The 25,693-nt window shown below is 40.9% G+C and overlaps 1 protein-coding gene and 1 long non-coding RNA gene across 8 annotated transcripts in view; one reads left to right on the top strand and one right to left on the bottom strand.

Annotated features, from left to right (window-relative positions):
- Positions 1-25,693, bottom strand: part of ABI3BP (ABI family member 3 binding protein) — a 282,301-nt gene that overhangs the window by 36,297 nt on the left and 220,311 nt on the right. For all 7 annotated transcript variants that reach the window (XM_019528652.1, XM_019528653.1, XM_019528655.1 and 4 more), the window contains 6 exons: positions 24,197-24,289; positions 22,930-23,040; positions 18,460-18,591; positions 14,989-15,057; positions 11,742-11,954; positions 3,629-3,737 (listed from right to left, as the gene is read on the bottom strand). In XM_019528652.1, the coding sequence (XP_019384197.1) occupies positions 3,629-3,737; positions 11,742-11,954; positions 14,989-15,057; positions 18,460-18,591; positions 22,930-23,040; positions 24,197-24,289 (727 nt within the window). The remainder of the gene's footprint in view (positions 1-3,628; positions 3,738-11,741; positions 11,955-14,988; positions 15,058-18,459; positions 18,592-22,929; positions 23,041-24,196; positions 24,290-25,693) is intronic.
- LOC109305646 overlaps positions 16,103-25,693 on the top strand; it is a 473,981-nt gene continuing 464,390 nt past the window's right edge. Inside the window, exon 1 of the long non-coding RNA XR_002099658.1 lies at positions 16,103-16,139. This is a non-coding gene — a long non-coding RNA (uncharacterized LOC109305646). The remainder of the gene's footprint in view (positions 16,140-25,693) is intronic.

The following is a 25,693-nucleotide window of genomic DNA, read 5'->3' as shown; positions in this document are numbered from 1 at the left end:
CTGGGACAACCCGGGAATGGGCTGGCTCACCCTTGGGGCAGCAGGATGGTGGCTGGGTGTGCTGGCACCTGGAGAAGGTGGCAGGAATGGTGCACAGGGCACTGGAAGCCCAGGCAGTCTCAGGGAAGCTCAGGCTTGGCAGGTTTCCAGTGCCCCATCCACTATTCCCACTACCTTCTCCAGCCACAAGCATACCCAGCCACCCTCCTGCCATCTCCCTGCGCTGCCTCAGGGGCAAGACAGACCATTCCCAGTCAGAAGAAAGGTAGCGGAGACAGTGCACAGGGTGCTGGAAGCCCCGGCAGGCTCAGGAAAGAGTTGGATCCAGCTGGGGGCTGCCTCCAAGCTGGGGCAGCACTTGGCCCACTAGCCGCCTGCCTGGGTGGCCCCAGGGAGTGCGCCACTGTGGACGGAAGGAACAGGAGCCCCCACAACACAGGGGCCACTTGGCCTCCCCAGCAGCTCGCCTCCCTGGCCGCACATGGGCAGTCTCCAAGTCTGATTTTTAAAAAAAGGATTGGGCCCCTCACTGTAATATGACAGAAAAATTTAAACTGTTCAGACCTCAGGGTTTTATTCTATGCCCCACCATTTCAATTTAGGAGCACAGAATAAAACCCTGAGGAATAACCCCCCATCACATGTACAAGTGCCCCTAGAACCTTAGTGTTGTCTCTAAGACTAAATTCTGTTTGAAGCAAGGACAGCCATCAAACCCAGTCTTTTGAAAAAAAAGGTATTCTGTACACTTTCCTAGATGAAAGTGATGATAGTAAAATGATCCTTTTCCTGTTGACTCACAACAGACGTGCTGAAGATCCCTACTTCAAGGAGCCAGGGAATAGTTTTATGACTCCAGTACTGCTTAACAGCCAGCAGCATGGAAGATTAGGTGGCTGCTGTTGAGCCTGTAATTCTGACTTAATCTTATTACAGACTTAAATTATCATGACTAAAAGGGCTGTAAAGGATCTGAAATGGACAGGATTTGCTTATGTGAGCTGCCACAGTAAGTGTAAACTTAATTTGTTATGGGTGGAAAGCTAAATTGTCTTATGCTGACAAATACAGTAGCTTCCTTTTAGTCCTTAAAACTGGAAAAACCTGACTTCTCAGCCTTGCCATGGGGCTGTCAAAACCAACTACATGTCTTTGCACTGAAACCATTCCCTTTTCAACCTTCTACACATCTCTCCTCTGGTTATTCAGAGCTAAGCTGAGGCACAGAGAATGCTCATAAGGCACAGCTATGCTTCAAAATACTTGTATTTATTAACCATGGCATTTTCCCCACAACATGAATATAAGTGAGCATAGCATATGTGCATGCTTCAAAACAGTTCTGATGCGTAATGCATTTGAAAGCTTGTCTAACCATATCCCAGCTACCTAGTTGGTCCAATTAAAGATACCACTCTAAGAAATCCTTGCCTCGCATATTTTTTGGACCATCACAGGTACAACATTACTCTTACGTTATCAAAATACTCCACCATTTAAAATGCTAATTATTTGTTAGATTCCACATTTTCTGTGGGACAAGTCTGAGTCCAAATGTTTATCCCTCCCCCCTAGGCTCTCAGAAATGGTCTAAAATTCTTGGCTGGTGAAAGTCAAACAAGTGGTTTCAAGCATTTTCAAACTGCATGGATGCTACTGAGCTACTGCCCAGCAGCACTGTAGAAGCCAGGCCAACCAGCCCAGCCAAGCCCAGCACTAGCACACTGGGGGTTTCTAGGAGAACTTAGGGCACTGATGGACATGCAGCTCCCTGATCTAACTCATGGCACTTCAGAGAAAAGCCATGAGTTTTAGATTGACCCTCCCGATCCAACCATTTGCAGCCTCTTCCCCTAGCACCAGCCTTTTCATCCTAGCTCTGGTACTGTCTCACGATGGGAGAGGGAGAAGGCAGGGAGAGAAAGTCCATTCTGGGTGTGGAGGGGAGGGGAGGCTCCAATCCACCTGCCCCTCCCCTCTTCCAGCACAGGCTGGGCAAATCCCAGCTGGAACTCCTTCCCTCTCTCCCATCCTGAGACAGGGCCAGGGATGGGGCTGGGCTGCTTCAGCCCAGCCTTGTTCCCAACGTGCACTAAAAAATGTTAATGAAGGTACTCCATTTTGGAGTGCCTTCATCTGAACTCTCATCAGGGTTCAGCTGTTACATGACCAGGCACTTTTTAAATCCCTCTGCAACCATGCACGTCTGTCAGTGCATGATTATAGAGCACTTTCAGTAGCCAACTGCACAAGAAAACATCATTTCTGTCAGCAGTGTTTATTTTGGGTGTCAGAAACCACTTCCCTTTCTCTTTTGCACCCTTCCCCCTTCTCCACTCACAAGAAATTCCCTTGTTCCTTCTTTTTTGCTTGTTTTCTCTGCTTATGATTAATGTGCCCCTAGTACTAATGGAGAACAAATCAATGGACTAAGAACCGCAGTCCCAGACTGAACTAAATATTGTCAGCAAATCGTGAGTTCCTCTGGACCTTGAATTTTGGAGATTCAGGGAGGCAGGCTTAGTTTAGGAACTCTGTGCCTTATTATCAACATTAAGAAGAAAAACAGTATGGCTGAGGGAGAAAGATTCTGTTGTCAAAGCCAAATGATCCTTTCTATGAGGGGGGTGGGAAGGGAGGGAAACAAAAAAGGCTTCTTGTCTGAATACCAAATACCAAAGCACAAGACTAGAGCTCTCTTCCATGCTCTCAATCTTACTATAGGAACAAAAAAAACCAGATTCAGTCAGATTTTTGTAATTTAATAGCTATTCTCCACTGCCATCAAAAAATGCATCAAATGCTGGGTGTTTCATGCCATTGTTTAGGTACAAGGTGATTCAGGAGGGTGAGATAAAGCTCTTCCCAGAGGACAAACACATCCTTTTACTCCATGGTGTAACATTAAGGCGATATTCTCTAATTGTTGAAAACTGTACTTTCAATACCGGAACCCCCATCTGTTTGCTTGTACAATGTGTCTACTGCAAGGTGTCTGATCATCTGTAACTCCCACCGGCTTTACATGCACACAGAGCCAGCTGCATAAACCACCTGGTATTCATCTCTGCAGCTGTGAGAACCGCTGTTTCAGCATGCTGCTGGAACCCAAGGAGTTAATACCACTTGCTTCCCCACCCTGCCTACCCCTGAAATCAGGGTTTTTAGTTCTTCCTGGTGTCTGAAACTGGCAGTAGGAAAAAAGGGTGGAGAGAGCAATTGTGGTGTTTTTACATGTGCTTTTGAATTATAAGGACAGTTAACACTTATCTTTAGATAATCATTAAGGATTAAGCTTTAGTAATTTGTAAAGAATCTTGCTACTAGATTTTCTTTATAAGAAGTGATAGGCTTTCTTGAATTGGGATTGTCATTCTCTTTGCCAGAACAAAGACTAAATCTCTTCAAAATGGACACAGAACTTGGGGGCTGAGACAATGGCAACATCCCTGATGGCTACTCAGACTTGTGTTTTTGACCTTTTATTTTTTATAGAGAAAAAAAATCTCTTTCCAACCAGAATTACAATTCTGTCATTTTGTTCATGCTTGTAATTTGATATTTAAACTGAGAGATGACAGATCATCTAAATTAGTTGAGTACATCAGGAAATTTCTTAGTGCATTACCTTGTGTCAGGCTTTAGGTTTTCCACTGTAGAATGAGTTTGATTTGTAGTAATAATTGACTGCTCCTTCCCAGTAGGTGCTCCATTTTCAGTTGACACAACCTCATACTCTGAAAAGCACAACAGAAACTTGCATTTAATAACCACTTGCAAATCTCCCATTCATTGTTCAGACCTCTCTCTTCTTATTCAATGTCCTTCTTTTTGCCTCTTTTCCCTAGTTACTGTCTTGCATATTGTATCTGCAGTCCACCATGAGTTGCCTTGTTTGTACCTTAAGTTGACAAAAGTTTCTGTTCCAAATATCTAGTTTTATAAAGTACTGAATGCTTCCTTTCACCTTCTTCCCCATTTCAATGAGAGAAATGATAGGTTCTTAGAACATCTCAGAGGGTTCTCATGAATCAGAGACAGATCCAGGAGGATGAGGCAGCGTGGTTGCATCCCTTTTCAGTTGCATGGCACAAGCATGGTGGGTCAGCAAAGCTCCTGCTGGCATTTCTGAGTTCACTGATAACTGGCACAGGCTCTGGCCAGAGCCCCCCCACTTTTTTTTTTTTTTACACACAGCTCCAAAGCCCAGCGGCTGAGCATTGCCACTACTCACTGCCTCTCATCCCTTGTTGCTGAATTCAGGTGTGGGGAAAGAAGGAAAGGCAAACAGCAGCAATGTTATCCCCCGCACTCCGGAGCTGTGTGAAAAGTATGAGCTCTAGTCAGAAGCTGTGCCAATCGACTCGTGAGTTCAGAGCCCTCACAACACATGAGACCAGCCTAGTGTGGCATGGCCATACCTCTCTGCCTATGTTAGCATCTTGGTGGTTCAAACCCTAATCAGCCAGTAGGTACTAACGTTCAAGTTGAAGTTAAGAGTCAGCTCAGAGATCAAAGTACCATCTTAGAAGAACTGAAAGGTGGCAACATGGAGCCCAGGGCCTGAATTTTCAAGACTTACATTAAAAACATTCCCAGCTCTGAATTTAATGCATGGATGGGTGACAATTTGACTGATTTGCCTAGCCTATGTAAAAATATCTTCTCTGTTTATAAGGAAACCTAAACAACAAACACAAATAAGCAGCTCTGCAACCATGCTTTTATGTAGCAATAATGTTCATTAGGGAAATGTTGTCAAGGTACATTATTCTAGGAGCCTTGAAAAGATGCTGCTTTTACTTTAGTTTTTCAAGGGAAAATAAAGAGTTAACTCTGACTTATGGCAGAATTGATACAACATAATGCTTTTTAGAATGAATGTTATTGTTAGTAAAATATTACCTATTGCACTTGCTCATGGTTAAAAGTAGACAGGTTTTAAGTATGTTGTTGAAATTTTGGTTCTTCAGTATTTCATTTGAAATTTGCCATAGTTTATACCAATAAACCAAAGCATTGCTAAGCCAAAATATTTCTTTCATAGGCCTTGTACCACTCATCCTTCATTTCTATTGATTTAAAGTTCCCAGATCCTATGTTGACATATTATTGGGAAAAGCTATTCTGTTTAAAAAGAAGATCTGGAAATTGCTCTAGCAATTAACAGGGCATTTCAAATTTATGACATGCTAAATTCTCATTTTGATTTACAATGCTTGAAAATTTATATTTCCTGAGCTTCCACAAATTTCCAAAGCTGAAGTTTCAAGAACTTTAATTCACAACAGCATCTTCTATCCAACTGTCTGATGGAGACAAATGTCACTTGGAAATTGCACTGCTTGATTTATACAATTTTCAGAAGGCTTCTATATCATTTTTTGCTGCAGCCTTAGAGGTAGTTGCTATTTATTTATTTTTTTAATCACACAGTAGACACTGTAAGCAACTATTTAGCAAATAATGTAAGCTGATATTAAATTAACGTACAATGTAATACTTAGCACATGTATAACAAAATATTCTACAATAGTAATTAGTCTTCATACAACCCTATAAGGCTAGGCAAGAAAAATGGGGTATTTGGAATCATTAGGTTCAGCTCAGGGAAAGTGAAGTGCGTAGTTACGCACTCTTAGGGCGACCTCCTGGGAGGTACTGCACGTGCAAGTACCTTGCAAAGTGCAGTACCTCCCAGGAGGTCGCCCTAAGAGTGCTTCCTTTGGTCCACTACTTGCCATCTTCATTGGGAATTGCACGCTCTTCAAAGAGCAGCTTAGCCTATCTGGGCAACCAGCCCATTACTCTACTGAGAAGTGAAGGGGAGATCTAGGGACCTTCCATTGACTACCCACACATACAAACATGCACACAGAGGTGGTATCCCAAGTCAGCAATCTATTGTCTCTGGCCTGAGGTTGAGGCTAGAATCTATTTTGCCCTCCACCTAGCAGTGGAGAAACGAAGAGGTGGTGTCTTACTTGCCCCACATGGATGGATAAGGTATAGGAACAATCTACCCTTAAATGTTCAGCTTTTTCTTGCTTCCCAGACCACACAATCCTCATTTACACTCCCAGAACACTGCAGCACACATGGGGTTGGGATGGAACTGTGGAAAGGTAAAGCCAAGGACGCTAGAGCCCCTTCAACACTTGCTGGGGCCTAGACATTCCAACACATCTTTATCAAGCCCCACAAAACTAACATATTATTTGTTACAGGGAAAACAATGTGATTACACATCTGGAGTACAGAGAGGGAGGAACTAGCTATTTTTCTCCTCTGCTACAGTTCTGTTGTGATGGATTTAAAAACAAGTGGGGAAAAGAGCGATCTAGTAAGACAAATGAATCTCTTCTGCCAGGTGCTGAGCAGTCTGAAGCCAATGGGAATGGACTACTCTGCAAAACTGAGGACTGTGATGCAACCTAAACACATTTGGAGCAACAATGAAGATTGGAGATTGCTGAGCATCTTGCTCCCATCAGATCTCTGGTCTCAAAAAAGCAAAGTTGAACCCCCTTTTATACATCCTGCCCCACTAATCTGCAGTAATTTTAACACCCCCCCTCCCCTCCTTTTTTTTTTTTTTTTAAAGGAAAGCCCTGAAAGCTTTAGGAGCTATAGGTTCCAATATGGAAATTACAGCAAACTCCATTAGAAGCCACTGGCTAATAACTGTGGCTCATCATGCGGGTGTCTTGGTTTTACTGAGCGGATCAGGAGCTGCAGTGTCTGGCAAACCGGGAGACTTGTTGTTCTCTTCCAGAAACACAGCTGACAGCTGTGGAATGGAAATTGCAATTGGAAAATGGAATTTCCAGTCAAGGAATTACTTAAATATCCAGTGTTTGTTGAAACTGGCACTCTTGGGTATAGGTCAGTCTGTGTCTGATATAGTCCATGTTTGGGTTGAAGCTGTAGCAATCTCAGTAAAACCAGTGGCTGAGGGGAAAAATATATGTCAACTTTCTCATTTGGATGGCAACTCTCCATACCATCCAACACAAAGCTATGGCAGCCCTTTTCCCAACAATGCTAGTGCAATGTTCCTTGCTAATGCTCCACTGCTGTTTGCTATTAGGTTGAGGCGATGCCTTCAGATCTCTGGGGGGGGAAATAATACCTCATTTTCTGTATCACAGTGGTATCCTTTCTGTACCACAACTCTGGTGAAGCACAATCCAGAGCTCTGCTGTTCCTCCTTAACAGACAACCTCTGCGCACTATTTTTGATGACCTCTACTAACAGATGATACTTCTGAATATATAACTTGTTCTTTTTTCTTCCTCCAGGTACTATATCTATAGATTGGAAATGATATGCTCTCTCATATAGAAAAGATAAGGGGCTTATAAATGACCACGTTTATTTACACAGATGAAGCTTCAGAGATGCTCCACTATATTCTTCAGCTGCTCCAACCATGTGTTTCTGGGGCCTCCACTTTCCAGAGTAGGCCTGGACATGACAGCTTCTTTTTCATCAGAAGCTTATATCCCTCCCTGAGGATTTTGAGCAAAGACTGCTAAGGGAATATAATCCTGTGAGCTGGGAAAATTCAACGGCATTGATGCCCCAGTTTTAAGATAAAGTTGAAGGTCTGTCTGAACTTACAGCTCAATTGAGCTTAATAATTGTCTGGCTACTGTAATAGTGTTGATAACTGTCTGGAAAAGGTGAAAGTAGCCTGACTGGTGATAAAACAGATTTTAAAATGGGCATATGGGACTGCAAGAAATGAGGATGATGGAGAAGGTATTTATAATTAAAATAAATCCATCAATCCATCCATAATTTTCAAAACTTGGCATACTACTTTTCCCCTATTTTCTTCTTTCCTGCTACTGCTTTTCCATTTGTGTTTATTTAGACAACTTGCATCTTAAATATTTTCACTTTCATTAGTTCTCAAGACCAGTTCATTGTCTTGACTAGAAGATAAAATATCATCAGCAATGGAATTCAATGTTGGAAGGAATAAACCTATCACAACACATTTATTAGTGACTTTATAATTATCCTTACTGCCAAGTGCCAATAAAACATAAACCATCTATAAAATTTAACCACATCTATAAAATTAATGTATATAGAATTATGTATTATCTGATAAAATGGACAGGGCCCGATTTTGTGCCCCCTGTTCAGACAAGCAGGAGCTGGGGAAGTCAGTTTAACTAACCAAGTGCTACTAAGAGCAAGTAGCAGAATGGGTCTATATGGAATATTCCTATAAGATTATATGTTTTTAAAATTAAAACAGCTCAACCGGTGCCATCATATAAAACCATATTTAGGTGGATTTTCAACCTCATTTACCTTAATAGCTCCAAGAGGAGCCATTACTTGAATGTTTGGCATCCTTTCCTGTCTTGTGTCCTTGTAACAAGGTATTTAGCAGAATTCATTGGAATCTGACCAGGCCATGCCATGAGTGCTTCTGCTGTGGCCTCCAACTCTCTACCTCTGGACTTCCAGATACTTACCCTAGTGTCCACACCACCAGAGCAGGGTGATTTCTGATGTAATACCTAGTGATTGGCACTGTTATTATGCAGCATGGAACCTTAAAATAGGATCAAAATATATGCCAAAGAAAGGCGACATGAAAAAGGGAAGTACTGTTCATTTTTAGATGTGAATGTTCTGAATGTTTGTGTCAGGAAGGTTTCTCAAGAGGATAATCTGTGAAGAGCAAAGGCAGACCACACTTTAAACTTTACACTGGGAAAAAAATCTATGGAGCTGATGCGAATGGATAGCTCATGGGTATGACAATGAGAAATCAAGCTGCTTATTTCTAGGTTAGTCACTTCAGTATGATCCAGGTTACAAGGTGATCCAAGGTGCTCACCCTTGGATGCTCATTTATATTCATGATGCACAAAAAATCCAGTGTGTTAGTTCAGTTCTTTTTGAAGGTAGACACTGGCATCACCCAGAGATCATCATTCTACCTGACACTATGTCTGAGAGTCTTCCATACAGTAGAAAGATGAAGGATGGAATGAGCCGCAGGGAGAAAATATCAAGGTAGTTCTTGTAGGTCGGAATGGAGGGTCCCAGGTACAGTGCCATGCTCATGCTGCAGGTATAGGTTGAGCATCCTTTACTTATACAGTGTCCAGTCACAGGGTTAGCACAGGATTTCTGTTTCCAGGACTCTGATTCTGGTCTTTTCCCGAGGACTAAACTCAAATATACACTGAACCTTGCAGTTAACAACGTTGAAAAACATCTGACTTCTAAATATTTTAGAACCTTAGTAACCTTTTAAGATGATATCTGGGAAAAATCTTACATAGGCAAGTTCTCCTGAGTATCAGCTATGCTGCTAAGCTATCAAACCAACAGCCCACACATTTCTGCTGCAGTGCAGAAGTGGTACTTGAACACCAGGAGCAGTGGGGTAGGAGCTGGGAGGTGAGTGTAAGCCCTGTTTTGGTTATTGCTTGTCAGGCTTTTCCATTAATGAAATGGAATTTTGTTTTCTTAGGAATACCTGATATTTCCAAAGCTCTCAGGGATCATATTAGCAAACAGGCAATCTCAAAAAGAGGGATTATGCTATTTGTTTCTAAGGCACTCCCAGAATTTCTGGATAAAACCACTGTATATGTAAATCAGAAGTGCACAGACTGGAAAAAGTCCTCCCCCACAACCCCAAAAGATTAGTGAAGACTTAAGTGTGTCCAAACCAGTGATTCTCAACTAGAGGTCTTTTCTTTTCAGGTGCCCCAGGGTGCCACACAATATTAGCACTGTTAGGTGTACCAACACCTATAACATGATTCACAAGAGAAACCCAGAGATTTCACATGGGAATTTACACTGCCAAAAAGCCCTGACCTGTTGTGGTCTTTGAGGTCTTTGCAACAGAAGAATTGCTTTATTATTTTTCCATAGTCAAAAAACAAATAAAAGCTAAGAGCTGGAATTTTCCAAGGCGTGCCTTGAGTCAAAAAAGATTGAGAACCGTTGGTTCAAACTAATAATTAATATCAGACTGGTGCCAGTATGAAATAATATGGTGTGGTTTTTTAGACACTGGAATGCCGTGACATCTTCCCCATACAGAAAGTGTGCTGGCTGATTCACACTAAGTAAATAAGCAAAGATGTTTTGAAGTGAAGACTGTAAGAGGGACAAAGCTAGCTGCCATACAGAAATGGACCTAGGTCCCAGAATTTTAGTACCTGGAATTAAACATACCTGTAGGGGGGAAAAATGAAAATAACTGTCTATAGATTTGAAAGCATCTAATATGATATTGACCTAAGAAGAGCCAAAGTCATTGACTCTCTGACAGACACTAATGTCAATCATACATCTTATAAAAGGTGTCCCTCATTTTTCTGTAGACTGAGTGGGAAATCTTTCAGCTGTCCTGAAAAGGTGATTCATTCATGTTCAGGGAAAGCCTACTATTATGGGACACCGTAAAGGCTCAGAGGAGGGAATATACTGGGGGTCTGTCTTCCTTGCTGTTGAGGTATATAGGCTTAATAGCTTTATTCTGGCCTGCCTGGGTAGGCGTACCAGAAGGTAGAAGGGGCAGTGGAGAGGACACACTTCCCCTATGCCTGTTGAATCATTTCACCTACACGCACTGTATATACAAAGAGGGGCCACCTAAATTATGTGTGTTCTCCCTTCTTCAGGAAAGAAATTTGAATCTGGCTCCAATTACACAGATTTGGATTACTTATATAGTCAAAGAGACTACGGTAGTCTTTTTTGCAAGGCTCTGCAAACAACTAATTTTTTTTGGTTCTGTGACCAGACTGGGGTGTGGGGAGGAATTCTGGAACAATCCAAAAACCATTTTTTGGGAATATATGGAAAATAGTAACATATATTAGTAATATATGTTCTATCCATCTATATATAGAAATACAACTATATCTCTATATCTATAGCTTTATCTCTATAGCTATAGAGATACACTACATCTATAGAAGTACTTTCAGAAGTACTAAAGTGCAATACAGTACAGGCAGTTACTGCACCGTGTGTGTGGCACACAAATAGATTTTGCCACTACATTGCCATAGTAGCATGCTATACCAGGGTGTGCGCTGCTACGACAATGGATCACAAGTAGATCCACATGATAGCTACGTTGCCATAGCACACTGTATGGCAAAGTAAGGCATCACTACATCACCACAGGGTGACCTGTAGACACACACTATATCTATCTATCTATCTATCTATCATAGATATAGATATATAGACAGATCTATATATAGATAGATAGATATATTTAGAGAAAGAAAGAGAGAAAAAGACTATTTCCCAAATATTCCGCCCAAATTTGGTGTATATATGTAAAACACACACACACACACACACACACACACACACACACACACACACTCTTATATACCCATGCTCTGGTCTGAGGCTTTTTCAATTCAAGCAAAGGCAGTTTCACCTGGGTCAAAGAAAGATATGAAATAATTCAACCTACCTCCCACGTGACCACCAGACTCTATGTTGTTCTGTGGTCCCAGTAGCATTAGCTGAAGTTGTTCTACTTCATAGAAATTACTTAAATGATCATTTAGGCAGGGACCCACATGTCCCACTTCCAGTTCACGTTTGGGCTTGAGTCATTATAACTAACTTTCTCTCTCATACACAGCTATCACCATAAGACAGCCACCACCATTTAAAGTAAAATCAATTACATATAGACAAAGTAGAACACAGATGACAGTAAACTGACCGGTAACTGTGTCGTTGTCTGGTTTTTCCCAGTCCAAGATAACAAAGGAAGGGCAGCCCTCAACAGTCACTACGGTGAGGTTAGTAGGAGGATTTTGTGGAGGTTGAACAGGTTCTTCCTTGCTGCCACCTTCCTCTTGTGGGAAATATTCAAGTGAACTTGTGATGGAACATGGCACATCTTCCTCTTTTTTCATATACTTGACATGAGGGGCTAAGAGAAAAGCGTTACTTCATTCAAGTACTGAGTAATGTAACAGAACTAGCTTATGCTTAAAAACTCCACAACTTTTAGTTAAGAGCACAAAAGAAGAAATCATCCATGAAAATCATATTCAACATCTAACACAAATGCTGAAGAAAAGAAGCAAGATGCAACTTTCAATGTCTAGTCACCTTTGTACCTAGTTTACACACTGTGCTCAGTGCAACAAATGTAACTCAATGCTTGCTGCATGTTTTTCAATTTTTCTCTAATGCAGGGGTGGGCAAAATGCAGCCTGTGGATGCAGCCCACCAGGCCATTCTATCTGGCCCACAGGGCCCCTAAAAATTTAGAAAATTAATATTTATCTTCCCCTAATGCCTAATGCCTACTGGACAGAATAATGGCTAGTACAATATCCCAGTGCCAGCTCCTTCATGCATCCTCTTTTGCAATGGTGGTCACAGTCCTGGGCACTCAATGCCGTTGGGACAGCATCCCACTGGAATCCTGGTGTGAGGGACACTGCAAAATCTTCTGAGCTCACAATGGCAGAAATGGCATATCTGTTCTTACAATGACTGGCAGAATGGCGGCCTGATCCTGGTCTCACAAAAGCAAAGTTAAACTCCCTCTTATACATCCTGCCCCACTAATCTGCAGTAATTTTAACACACCCCTCCTTTCTTTTTTTTCTTTTTTTTTTTTTTTAAAGGAAAGCACCGGAAGCTTTAGGAGCTATAAGCTCCAATATGGAAATTACAACAAACTCCATTAGAAGCCACTGGCTAATAACTGTGGCTCATCATGCTGGTGTCTTGGTTTTACTGAGTGGATCAGGAGCTGCAGTGTCTGGCAAACCAGGAGACTTGTTGCTCTCTTCCAGAAACACAGCTGACAGCTTTGAAATCATTCCTAATATCTTAAGTAGTGTAGTAAAATGATACCTGAAGATGAAAGTGCATTAGCTTTGAAATGAAAAAAATGTATTAGGTTTCTATATATCTATTCGATATATCTATTCGATATATAACGATATATCTATTCTCTATATATTCTAGAGAGAGAGAGATTTAGCTGTGTTAGTCTGAAGAGAGGCAGAAATCAGGGCAGGGTGGCCTTGAGAATTAGTCCAGAAGGTGCCACCTACCATGCCTTCTATATATTCCACCATTACTATAATGCCTGCATTTACAGTAGTCTGGGCATAGGCAGGAAAGAAGAGGAGTTAGTCTGGGAGGATAAATTCTTCAGATGTGGATATGGCAGTGTAGCAGGAACCCTTGACTCCTGCTACTTGAGGGATTGGAAGCCAGTATTGGATGGCTGCAGTTAGGTACACAGCAGAGCAAGAGCCAGCTGCAGAGCAATAAGCACCCAGGGAAAACTAGGGGGAGTTAAAGGGCAGCCAGGGGAGAGGGTAGGGGTGATAGTTCTGTAGTTTAAGCTGCAGCACCTGGGGACAGGCTGAGTACTAGGCTGATTAGAAACCCCTGGGCAAGGAGAAGGCCATGTGATCAAACTGGGTGGAGCCCTCACCTACTAAAAGCATGGACTCTCAACTAAAGAACTTAGTCTGGCCCTAAGTCCTACTGAGATGAGAACTTCTGCTAGCTTGGGCTGCAAGAGGGAGGAAACCCAGGCAACACCAGCACCTAGGGAAGCTACAAGGAGCCATCGGCCATTGGGTAAACATTTGCTGGGACTCAAGGAGACGTTTATTGCAAACATTAGCTGGCATAGGACCAGAGGACCAGGTTGTGGTTACTGGAGTGGTATGAAAGCCACTGGGGTGCCTAAGGGTGCCCAGCCTAAAACCCTGTAGGGCTCAGGGACCCCAGGGGGCTGCAAGAGCGAGCAAGAGCAGCTTTGCTTGGGGCAGGGGGCTGGACTATGAGACAGGGGTAGGACCCAAGAGCTAAGGTCTGGGGCAGTAGACATAGGCTGAAGTAAAGGGTCAAGGCTGGGAAGACTGAAGCCCAGACAAAGATGTGTGGCATCAGGGCCCAGATGCAGCATGGGGCCACGGGGTCTTTTCTAATTGATCCAGAGTAACACCTGTGAGACATGGGGGCAGCAGGAGGCCACAGTTCTAGCCCTTAAGGCAATTGGGGCAACAGGTTTGGAGCCCCAGAGACTGACGAAAGACAGTGAATTGGGGTCAGAGCCTAGAACTGAGTGGGCCAAGTCAACCCAAGGAGGAACAGAATTAGGAAGAGCACCCAGATATCATTAGCCTCTGCAGGCAGGCTCCCCTCTTTATTTTTACCATCTCAGTGTGGCAGGAAAGGCAGCAGGGTGAAACCCTGAAGGGCCAGCGTGGATGAACAGGGCAGATGAAGGAAGCCAGTAGAGAGTATCACGGCCACCCTTGGGGCCCTTCCTGCTGAAGGCAGCTATTTTTATAACTCTCCACATCCATGTTTCAGATTTATTTCTAGAACGTGCTGTTACATGTCCATTTGAAAAGCAATTGCAAGGTAGTTTGAAAAATAGTTACTACAGTGATTAATAATATATTCTCTTTCTCAGGCTACTTCCTATGCTGACATATGCTGTCTCTCGAGGGACATTGGTAGTTGAGGAGCTTATCTGTAGGAATAAGCTTGCTTTGTGATGCATGACAGAATGAGTAGTCCATATGGTGAGGCTTGTATTAGGGAACATTGGTAATGGGATTAAAGTCTGTATGGGAAGGCTTGCAAGGTCAATTAGGAATCCTACTGTGACTCAGTGGAATATGAACACCATGCAATAGCACAGTTGCTGGAATGAATTGAGGCCCAACAGTGAAATGATTTGTGGTGGAAATGCCTCCCTTCCCCTGGTTTGGAAACTGGCTGATGGCTGGTGGAGAAAGAAATGGAGGGAAAATAAGACAAAATGCACTCAAGACTCATTTGAAGGTCTGTACTAAAGACCTTTAATCTGCTGCCAAGATGTAGCTGGACATTTAAAAAAAATCATTGAAAGTTTAGAACTTGAACTAAACATATCAAGTTGTCAAGTTATATTTTAGCAAACATAGCTATTACAGTCATACCTGTGTATCGAGGTTTGCCCAGTGAATCTGTCTCTGATGTAGGACTTGAGCTGAAGACAGTTGCATCAGCTGGGGAAGAGATAGTCACAACAATATTTTTAGAAAAGCATGAAGTTGCAATATTAAACCACCATCTCATATTTCATCTGGCATTCTAGATCAGCCTCCTACACCTTCTCTTTGGTGTGTACTTGCTATCCTTTTTGTTTACTCCTAAGACTGACCCAAATTTTGTCTGTGATGAAAAATAAAAGCCTTTTCTCTGCCAAAACAAAGACAGGCATAACCTAAATAACTGAGCTCATTATTGCTGTTGGATTCAATTCATGTATAATATCCAAAGACATCTTTAGAAGACTTAAAAAGCATATTTTTGCATTGCATTGACTCTCCACCCCTTTAACGTGATCTGGCTCATGTTCTGAGAGGACAGTGGACTGTTATTGGCTCACTTCAACTTCCACAATAAGAGTGGCAAACAGACTAAATTCTGTCTTTGCAGCATGCCACTCCCACTAATACATAGGGAAGCTGCATGCAAGTATGCTGGGAACAAATGGAAGCATATGCAAAAGCAGAAGTAGAACGCATGAGTTAATCTCATAGTAAATATTAATTACAGCGAACAAAATAGGTCAAGTTCTGCACTTCGAATGAAAATCGTACTTCTGTCCTAAAATCTCTGGCAACTACAACAGGAAATTATCCAAGGGCACAGTTCACTTGATAAATCTGAAGAGGTCTGAACAAATGCTTAAGAGAAACCTTTATGATTTCAAATCCCTAAAGTAATCCTCCCCATCCCTGACAAAATGGAGCAGAGCTGGTTTTAGACACCTATTTTCAGAATTTTTTAATGTCCTTCACACCAAAGGTAATTAGCCATTTACATCATGTACCATGTGAGGATTATGGGAGGTGGGGAGGAACCCATACATAGGGACAGGAGCAGAAATTACGAGTTTGAAAGTAGTCAACACAAGCTTTGATCTTCCATCCATATGAAGCAATACTCCTGAAAACGATCTTTGCTTTTGAGAGAAGACGATGATGGACAGGTAATACAAGAGTAATGCTGTAGCCATAATAATCTAGAAATCATGTGAGAGGGAAAGATTTTGTAGGGTGATATCTTCTGTTGGGCCAACTGTGTATTTGGGATAGAGTTAGACAAACTTTCAACTACAGGACAATTCTTCATCAGTTCTGACCAGAATGAGCCAGGAAATAATATACTAAACAGTTCACTAACTCTACTACACACTTGATCCAATAAAAGATATTGCCCTAAGAAATTCTTGCCTTTTGTCTGATAGACCAAAAATATTCTAAATTAACAGCATGCATTCATATAAATATAGCATTCAGCTTGCTTTGGGTGGCAGACTGGTTCAAAGACAAGTCAATATTACTATAAATAGGCAGGTACTTTTGTGATTTTCTGAAATAAATGAGACAAAAATCATTTATTCCAATGCCATTATGCCCACATATGCTAGGTCTGAATTTAGACCAAAAGGGGTGTGTCTATACATGTATTAATGTGCTTTAGTTAGTGTGCATTAAATCTAGTACCTCCATTGTGAGGTACTAGGAAAATGCACATTAGCCTATTGTAATGCATATTAACTAAAGAACACAGTTAAGCAGGGCCATCCCTAGCAGGGGTGAATCGGGGCAACTGCCCTAGGCCCTGTGCTCTGGCGGGCCCCACAGACAGTGCTGTACAGGCCCTGCCATAGCTGCCGCACACTGCTCACCACGTGCCCCCGACTGCTCATCACTCTGGCTGCTCACCCCTGCCCCCCCACCCCCACTGTGGTCCCACTGCTTGCCACCACCCCTGCCCCAGGCTCATATGCCCCAGGCCCTGCACACCCCTAGGTACAGCTCTGCAGTTAAGTGACACTTAATATACATTACCCTATTTTAATACACATTAACTAAATAGCTTTGGGCACTTTTACAGGTGCTCTGGGGGTAGAGTGGTTTTAATTGTGTTTAAGTACACTATGAGTGGCTCCGAGAGCTGCTGTAATTAAAGTGCCTCAGCATCTCATATATCAGTCTTCCTGTGCTTAAAAATGGTGGCAGGAACATTTAAACTAAAGCTTGTCGAATGAACTTTAGTTCAAGCACCCCATCACCATTTATAAACATAAGGATGCTGATACATGAGATGCAGGAAACTGTTGAAACATGGTAATTATCTTGCTTCAGCAGACTCAATTAATTGCTATAATTACAATGTGTTGGAGCAGTCTCTGCACTCCTCTACAGGCACTCATGGTTTTTTAGTAATGCTTTAATGTCCATTAAAATAGGCTAATGTGCACATAGCCAAGGGAGACTAAATGCAAAATCCTATGACATATCTGAACTGCAACAACATTCAGAATCTGGCTTCAGTTTCAAATTTTTAGGTTCCACCTTTCTCTTGAATGAACCAAACAAAACATTCCCAAACTTTGGGAGAGTTTAAAATCCAAACCTATTTGCTTGGAGACACTTCATATTTTTTATATTCCAAGGGCATAGGGCTACTACTGTTATAACAGGGTGCATATACTCGTGAAATTAATGTGATGCAATAAACTCCAGCACATATCATGCCTGAGTTTATTGCTCCTGGGCACCAAATTTACATGTGCTAGGCCAGGGCTATTCTGACCTGGCTCAATGTGCTGTGCAGGGGCCGGCTGAGGCACAAGGGGTGCTCCACTGCAGGGATAGCCAGCAGGCAGCCTCCACACTGAAGTACCCTCATGCCCCAGCCAGCCCTGTCAGTGTCTATACGTTTACTGCTGAGCACTAAATAATGCCGCGGTAGGATAGTACTTGTGTTTACAGGTACTAACCTATGGTGGAGTTAATTAGTTTCCTGTGGCCTAACAGTGCTGCATGTGCAGACATTGAGACTTACTGTGACGCTAATTAGGCAGCTCCGCAGTAAACATCTCACATACATGCAACCACTGGTTGATACATACAACCATACAACAATACCACCATGTGGGTTACTGTGGAGTAGGAGTGACTTGAATGTGTGGCATTATACGATACAGGATATTCAAAAAGAGAGTATATCTTGGGTTGTCAACACAATTACAGTAGTCATTCAATAGCAGCAAAAGTGTTAGACATTTGCAGACATCTGGCAAGGCAAAGGGCATTATTCTGATCTCACTTATATGACTGCAAAGCAGGAGTGAATCAGTTGAATTCAATGGAGTTGTAGCAGTTACTAAGTAGTAAGTGATATCAGAAATGAGACACAAAGCCCCTTTGAGAGGACCTCATAAATTAAACAGATTAAATAAACAGCAATATGTGGGAAATAAATGCAGCATCAAAATTGAAGTGCCTGATAAGAACACTACCTGAATTGAAAAAAATTAAATACAGTGTTTTTTTTTAAATTGATGTAAAACACAAACAAGGACAAAAAAAAAGTGATAGCAATATGCTCACCAAAATCTTCTGGAGTAGCAGAAGCTGTTGGAGATTTTCTGGGTGCTCCTGTCTTCACAAAATTAGTTGGTTTCGCAGATTGGGCCATAGTGGCCATGGGAGAAGGAGGAACTTGTGGCACCAAGACATTTACTATTTAAAAAAAAAAATGCAGCTATTCACTCATAGTTTGCTGATGGTTTAATCAGATAAAAGGGGTCCTGAATTCTAGAGGGAAGCACTTGCTTCCATTTCTGAGTCACAGGTATGGCATTATTACTGTTGGACTTGAGAAACCTTTGACTCACCATGATAGCTACTGAGGCAATAAATATTCTACATCTCATACATCCAAAGAAAATGCTAAACAACTCAGATGGACTGTTGAGGGCTATGATCAGATAAAGAAGAATATATTTTGTTGAATATATCGCAGAGAACAATCCTATACAAAGTGGTAAAGTGACAAAACAATGTAATGAAACCTTTCTATTTCTCTAGAAGTCTTCCTATCACAAGACATATAATGGGAATACTAAATTCAACAACAGATACTTGGACTTCTGACCTTTAACTTGTATCCCTAAGAGTGCAGGCAGATTACCAAGTTCACATGATGAACAAAGACTTTGGAGAGAAAGGAACAGCCAGCAAGGGCTGTGCTTAATTACAGAAATTATGTTGCTGAACAATGGAACTCTATTACAAAGTTTCCATGGGGCAGCTTTAAAAGCATTCAAGTCAAACAACAACCTGGTTTTTTAAAATCACCTGTAGCACAATGAATAAGGTAAGTTCACTCTGGGTTGGAATGCCTTATATGTTAAGCAATATCCATCTTGAGGCACATGGAAGTCCAAAATTATATTTAAGAAATGGCACATATTTTTTAAAAGGTACTGTATAGCCACTGATCTTGCACCTAGCAAAACTCTCCACAGATTTGACAAACAAGAATATAGCTTCTGAACAGGCAGTGCTTTGGTCACTTGACTGTCAGGCTGACAAGCAATATTCTGTTTAAGCTCTCATCCTTGCCATCACATTTTGGGAGGCTTATGGAAATCTTTCTTTCTGTCAGGAGATTTTATTTTGAATGGCTGTGGCCATAATAAGCCACCCTATAATACTCATCTTGTACAAAAAAAGGCACAAACAAATAATTAGTAGTCATGATATGAATTAGAATAATGGGATGAAAATATAGAAGGGAAAAACCAGGTAGAACATCAGGAGGCAAATATATTGATGGACTAGTCTCTCTAGGGAACCAGAGGAAGCTTCATTTGGGAAATTTAAAAGAAAATTGGACAAAACATTAGGAAATGTACAATAGAGGAAAATCCTGCAGTGGCCCCAATGATCTAACAGCTTTATTCCATCTTTAATGTCTAGGATGCTGCTGGCTAATGCATAAACTGTCTCACAGCTCATGGAAAAAGGGAAGATGAAAATATGAAACCCTGGAAGATGGATTAAGGACCTAATGGAGAAACTTAGCATAGATTCTTATTAAAAGCAAAAGAAAATATACTGCGTCAACCATTAATGTGTTTTCTGGCATGGCAGAAGAATTGCATCTTGTGAATCTGATAAACTTATTATTAAGGGCACAATGGAGTTTTGTTTTTTTTATCCTGTCCACAGGCTAATAACATCTATGGTCAGCACTGCAATTTGTTTGTGACCTGCTGCATAGCATACAGAAATATCTATCCTCTGCCTGCTGCAGCTAGCATAAAGGATATATCCCATTAGGGCAAAGTGATCGGACTGTGGGAAGGTAAGCAGGGGCATAGGAGAGCTGCAGTTGGAATGCAGGAATGAGTGGCCCACATGGGCTGGGAGCACACAACAGCCCAAAACAAAATGGCAATAGAGAGACTTGGCCTCCAGCTCCTGTGTACTGCTGCAGGAGACCAAGTAACAGCCTGCAGTGAGTGAAGCACTCTTCCCTACTCATGTATATGATGATCTGAATCAATTCAAGCCATAGATTCAAACCTACAGACAAAAGAGCATAAGGAAAATTGATGCAAATGTTAATCACAAGACCAAATGGAATGAAATGGACCACATGAAAGATTCTGTTCTCCGTTACATCAGTGCAAATATGGCCATCAAAGAAGCTACTTTGCATTTACATTAGAATAACAAAGAGCAGAGTGTGGGATTCATCCTTGGTATAAATCCATCGGTGAAATCACACTAGGAAAGAAACTGAACACAGTTGTTCCAGTTATGATATAAATTAGAAACATCTTAATGCACTTAACTCAGACTTGAATTTAATACAATGTCAATGAGGGACCTAAATCACAGTGCGCATCTGTCATCCATGCACATGCGTAGATAGATAACAAGATGAGGAATGAATGATGCACGATATAGCACCAACATTTCAGAACTGGAGACTTGGGCTAGATCAGGCTTGTAGTTTCAAAAAAGTGGATTTCTTTCTTGAACATTTATTCCTATCCTAAAACTCCAAACAAGGGATGGCATTTTGCCTACATCTAGCAGCATGGGCAAGACAGAGGTGAATCAGAAGACTTAATTGGGGAACATCATATTGCATCACCAGGGATTGGCATCCTATGGCCTACAGGTTGGATTTAGCCTCTGCAGCCATAGGATCTGGCCTGTGAGCAGAGGCTTTGGTGGTGTTCAGCAGTGAGGGGCTCTGCCTATACTGCTATGTGGGCATGCAGTCAGGTGTTTTACCTATGCTACACCATAGCTCAGTGATGGAGAGAAACAGTGACAGGAAGAAGAAATGGTGGCCAGGTTCTAGCACTGGCCCAAGCTGGGCCATTCTAGCCTGCTGTCAGAAAATATTGCCAACCCCTGACTTGGCTTCAGTCACTGGCTTTAGTTACTCTTAAAAGCCTTTCACTCATGAGTCTTTATATACTTCACAGATGTAACAGGCACATATTAAAGTATCTTATTCCCTGAACAGCAGTGACAGAGTGTAAGGTATTCTTGATTTCTGTGTTTTATTTGTAAATCACTCATCTCTTACAGTCGTCACCCAGATTTTCAGTTAACACGGTTTTGCAAAGTTCTTTATAGCAAGTTCTGAAATGCAGAACTATGTCCAATATCATCTGCAGGAATGGGTTTTACTCAAATAAAATTATGCTTTTGGAAAAAATGATATTCATGGTTTAAGTTTGCTTCCATTTGATGGAAAAGAAGCAATTTGCAGTTTGATTTATTGGAATGACTGGGTGCATCTACATGTGCCTCTTTTAAGCAGGCTTAACTTAAAATTGCCATTTTTAAGGTGCATTAAAGGTTCATTTCTACACATGCATGCACTTAATGCACCTTAAAATGGCGCTTAAAGTTATGTGAGCCTAAATTTGATATCTGCACAGAGCAGGTATCAAATTTAGGCATGAATAGATAAGTTGTATTAGCACATATGTAACCACGCTAATGCACATTACTGCAGTGTGCATTAATGGACACCGCGTTAATGCACATTAGCACTTCTGCACATGTACTAATGTGACTTAGCTATTCACACCTAAATTTAATACGCTTTAATGCATCCACTTATAGACATGTGCCTAAATCACCTTAATGCACCATAAGCAAAGGTGCATTAAGTTTAGGTGCACGTACATACACATGTAGACATGCCTACTGAATGTGCAATATGGTTATTGGATACAAGCTAATTTAATAACATATAGTACTAGTGTTTTTAATGACCAATAAATCATGAAGTATCTACAAAGAGTCCAGGGCTTTTCTTCATACTTTGTCTTCCTTTTCCATGTTACTAAGAGTATTGGATTGTTGGCCCTTTAGATCTTATTTACCATTGCTAGAAGCAAGAAATAACTGAGCTGTATTTTTCAAAGCAGAGGAGGGAACTTGGCCACACATTTTTCCATACATTTTATATGGTAGATGTATAATTAACTTAAAAACTCTCAGATAAAAATTTCAAGTCTTACTGTTTAAGGGAAAGGTGAATTGTGGCATATAGGGGAGAAAATTTTCTTATAGGTGATCAGTTGCACATATATTCTGAAGTATAAGATTCATATGTAGTGACTGAAAACTATATTGTTGGTCAGGAAACGACCTACAGTAACTCTTTCTAAAGAAAACAGTATTCCCTGTATCATTCCCTTATATTTTGTGCCAGTGGGACTAATTATACTCCAACCTGGTGAGAACAGAAAGTAGACTTATGCAAACAGGCAAAAAGACTTGCACACTTCAGGAGGTTAGTTCAGATACACATCAAAATAGCCTGTAGTCTGCTGGACACATTCTATGGGTACACACAATGGGTTCCCCAGGGTATCTGAGTTACAGCCTGCAGCACTTGCTACTACTAATAAAGAAAAGGATATGGTCTCACAAAATTTTGGGTGTCTTTGCCTCTCATGTGCATCTATAGCTGTTGAAGCTATTCAACACCTCACTGATTTCAAAGCATTAAAGGTGGCAATGAAAAGGCTGCTGTACCTGGACTCCCTGGTTTACCAGTCACAGTGTTTGGAGGCAATGGTTTTCTTCGCACTTGCGTGGGTTTGGCAGGAGCAAGCAGAGGATGCTTAGAATCAGGTGGCAACATTTCTGAACAATATTAACAAGATATCACTGTTATTTTTTTAACCACAAACTAATATAACAAGTGAGAAGCACAGACTTAACAGCTACACTTTGACTTCTCACACACTATTTCATTATATTCAATTCACCATTATGAATAGCAAAAGCAAACAGGGGAGCAGGTGAAAGGAATTTCATTTTGAGCCTTACATTATCTCCAGGAAACATGTGTGCCTTCAAGTATTAACCAAAGCCTATATTAAAAACAAAGAGGGACAACACAACCCATTCCTTTCATTGGCAAGCTGCACACAAACTACAGAGTGTCACTTGCTCTTTGCAATTAGTAAGTTTTTTTTTATTTTTCTCAAAAGAGAACATTTTCAGTGCCAGAGAGGAAAGTTTTCCTTCCAAAGGAAAAATACCTCCCAATTCTATTTGGAATAGTGTAAGTTAAGTGTTCAGTGCCGAGGCCCTGGATGTTTTATTTTTTCATTCCCTTGAAGTGCAGCTACTGATGAAAGTAGGACACTCAAAACAAACAGTGTGACAAAGGGGGAATTATGTTCAGGGTTATGCTGGCCTACATACAAATCTGAAGAGTAGGTCTTGCATTTATTCAGGGAGAGAGGTGAACTAGATAATCCTGGAGATCCCTTCTGACCCTCTGATTCTATGACTTCTATGTTCATCCAGAAATACCAAGTGTATCTGAATCATGATCTGAAGGACATGCCTAAAGTAGTTATCAGGTACAAGAGCTATCCCATCTTTATTCTATCCTTGGTTTCTCCACTGAAATACCTGATAAACATGTCAATTATCATGACAGTTTGTACTGTAGACATGTCCAGTAGAGGCAGAACCAAGGCCAATGACTCATTTAGAAGCTACTAGACTGAACCATCTGTGAACTGGTTGTGGACGTAAAAAAAAAAAGAGAAAAATAATAATAAAGAGAAGTGTTCAACACAATTAAGCAGCCACCAGGCAGTAACTACTTTTGGTCACTACCAACTTGGGGATTGAAGTGTAAACCTCCTTCTCCTGCCACAAGTCTCTTAAGCCACAAGGAAATACTTTGCTAAGAGATGTTTCTTTTTTTTGTATAAAAGGTACTTTAACAGTTCTCCTGAATTGTGAAAAAAATATGTAGTGGTATCCTCATTAACAGTCTTACCAGAGATTGGCCTTTTCTTTGAAACACTGGATTCCCATGATATGCCTAAGTCCTTGCCAGTAAACTTGACAATATCTTCTTCTGTGAGACCATCTGTGAAATAAAAGGAAATAAATAAATGCATGCAAGACAACATGCAAACAAGCATAATAATGTGTAGCTAAATAAAAATGACTTTCAAGCACTATCTAAAAATCAGACCTGAACTGCAGAACTTGTATGGCTATCAACATCATCATTACTGGGGTAACGAACTAGGAAGAAGAAGTGGGAGGAAGGTCAAGGATAACAGCAGGGATCCCACAGAAAAAGCTAGTGGCTCAGCATGAGAGAGAAACACCGATTTTCTTTGGCAATACATAAAATAAACAACTGCTGGCTCCTGAAAGGAACCAGCTTTTTATATCCCCTTCTGAAATATGCCTTTTGCTTATCCCCAGTGCAGAACCAGTAGAGAGATACTGAACCAAATGTAGACCATATTTGGAGTAGTGGAAGCAAAGTGCGGGTAAAATTCAGTGTGTCTATAAAGACTGTCCTGTTTAAAAGTAATATAAACAAATATAAAAAAGCCAAAAGTGAGACAAACTAAAAGCTCACTGTAACTATTCTTGGTACAGTATAAATGTTACACAGCCTGACATTTATAAAACAGCAATATTTTAATTTTAATATGCTTTCCCCTAGCAAAATAAAGTGCATTTACAAATTCCATTTAGTTGCATGACGGCTACAAACTGGTAAGTGGAGACTGAAAAGTTAAATTGAAATTTTTATCATATTTGTAGAAAAGAAACATCTGTGTAGTTCTCCTTACTGTGGCTCAGGCCATTACACTGAAAACAAAACATAACAAAAGAACTTATTACAAAGTTGGCATGAGCTACTTTTTGAATACATCTCAGAACTAACTGTTGACTTCTTTGTGATGCCATCTAGTTTCATATAATGAACCAGTTTCAAACAGAATCTGCAATCAAATTAACTTTATCTTAACATTTTATTCCAACCTGAACATGATTTTTAAATCAATTTACAGATTTCAAAGCTAGCCTATTAGTGTGTGGGTTAGATATGGTGTTCCTACTACAGTCTAAAATCAGACTGATTAACTGAATGTTTATTATACAGGGTCCTAAATCCTGTTCTAATGGCAAATCACCATTTTATTTTGGTGCAAAGAGGATTTGAGCTTAACATCACAATCCTGAGTAATTTTGTATTTATTCACCAAGCCAAAAAAAAAGAAGAGCATCCAACAACTGGGATCAGTCTTATTGAAGTGGTTTTCAACATCAGGTGTTGGGCCATAAGCCTCAGACCACAGTTAGGCATGCTTTTCAGTGATTGGTAAATTTGCCAAAAAATTGTTTTGCAGAGGAACGGACATAAACTGTTTGCAAATTTGGGTCCAATTTAGAAAAAAGGTTTAGGGAGGAGAAACTTCTGGAAAAATCAAAACACTGGTTCCATCATTTTTCCTTTCAAACTATTTGA

Source organism: Crocodylus porosus, unplaced genomic scaffold, assembly GCF_001723895.1.
Source record: "Crocodylus porosus isolate Cpor-Errol unplaced genomic scaffold, CroPor_comp1, whole genome shotgun sequence".
NCBI lineage: Eukaryota > Metazoa > Chordata > Crocodylia > Crocodylidae > Crocodylus > Crocodylus porosus.
Note: the sequence above shows the minus strand (reverse complement) of the source record. Positions and strands in the feature narration are given on the sequence as shown.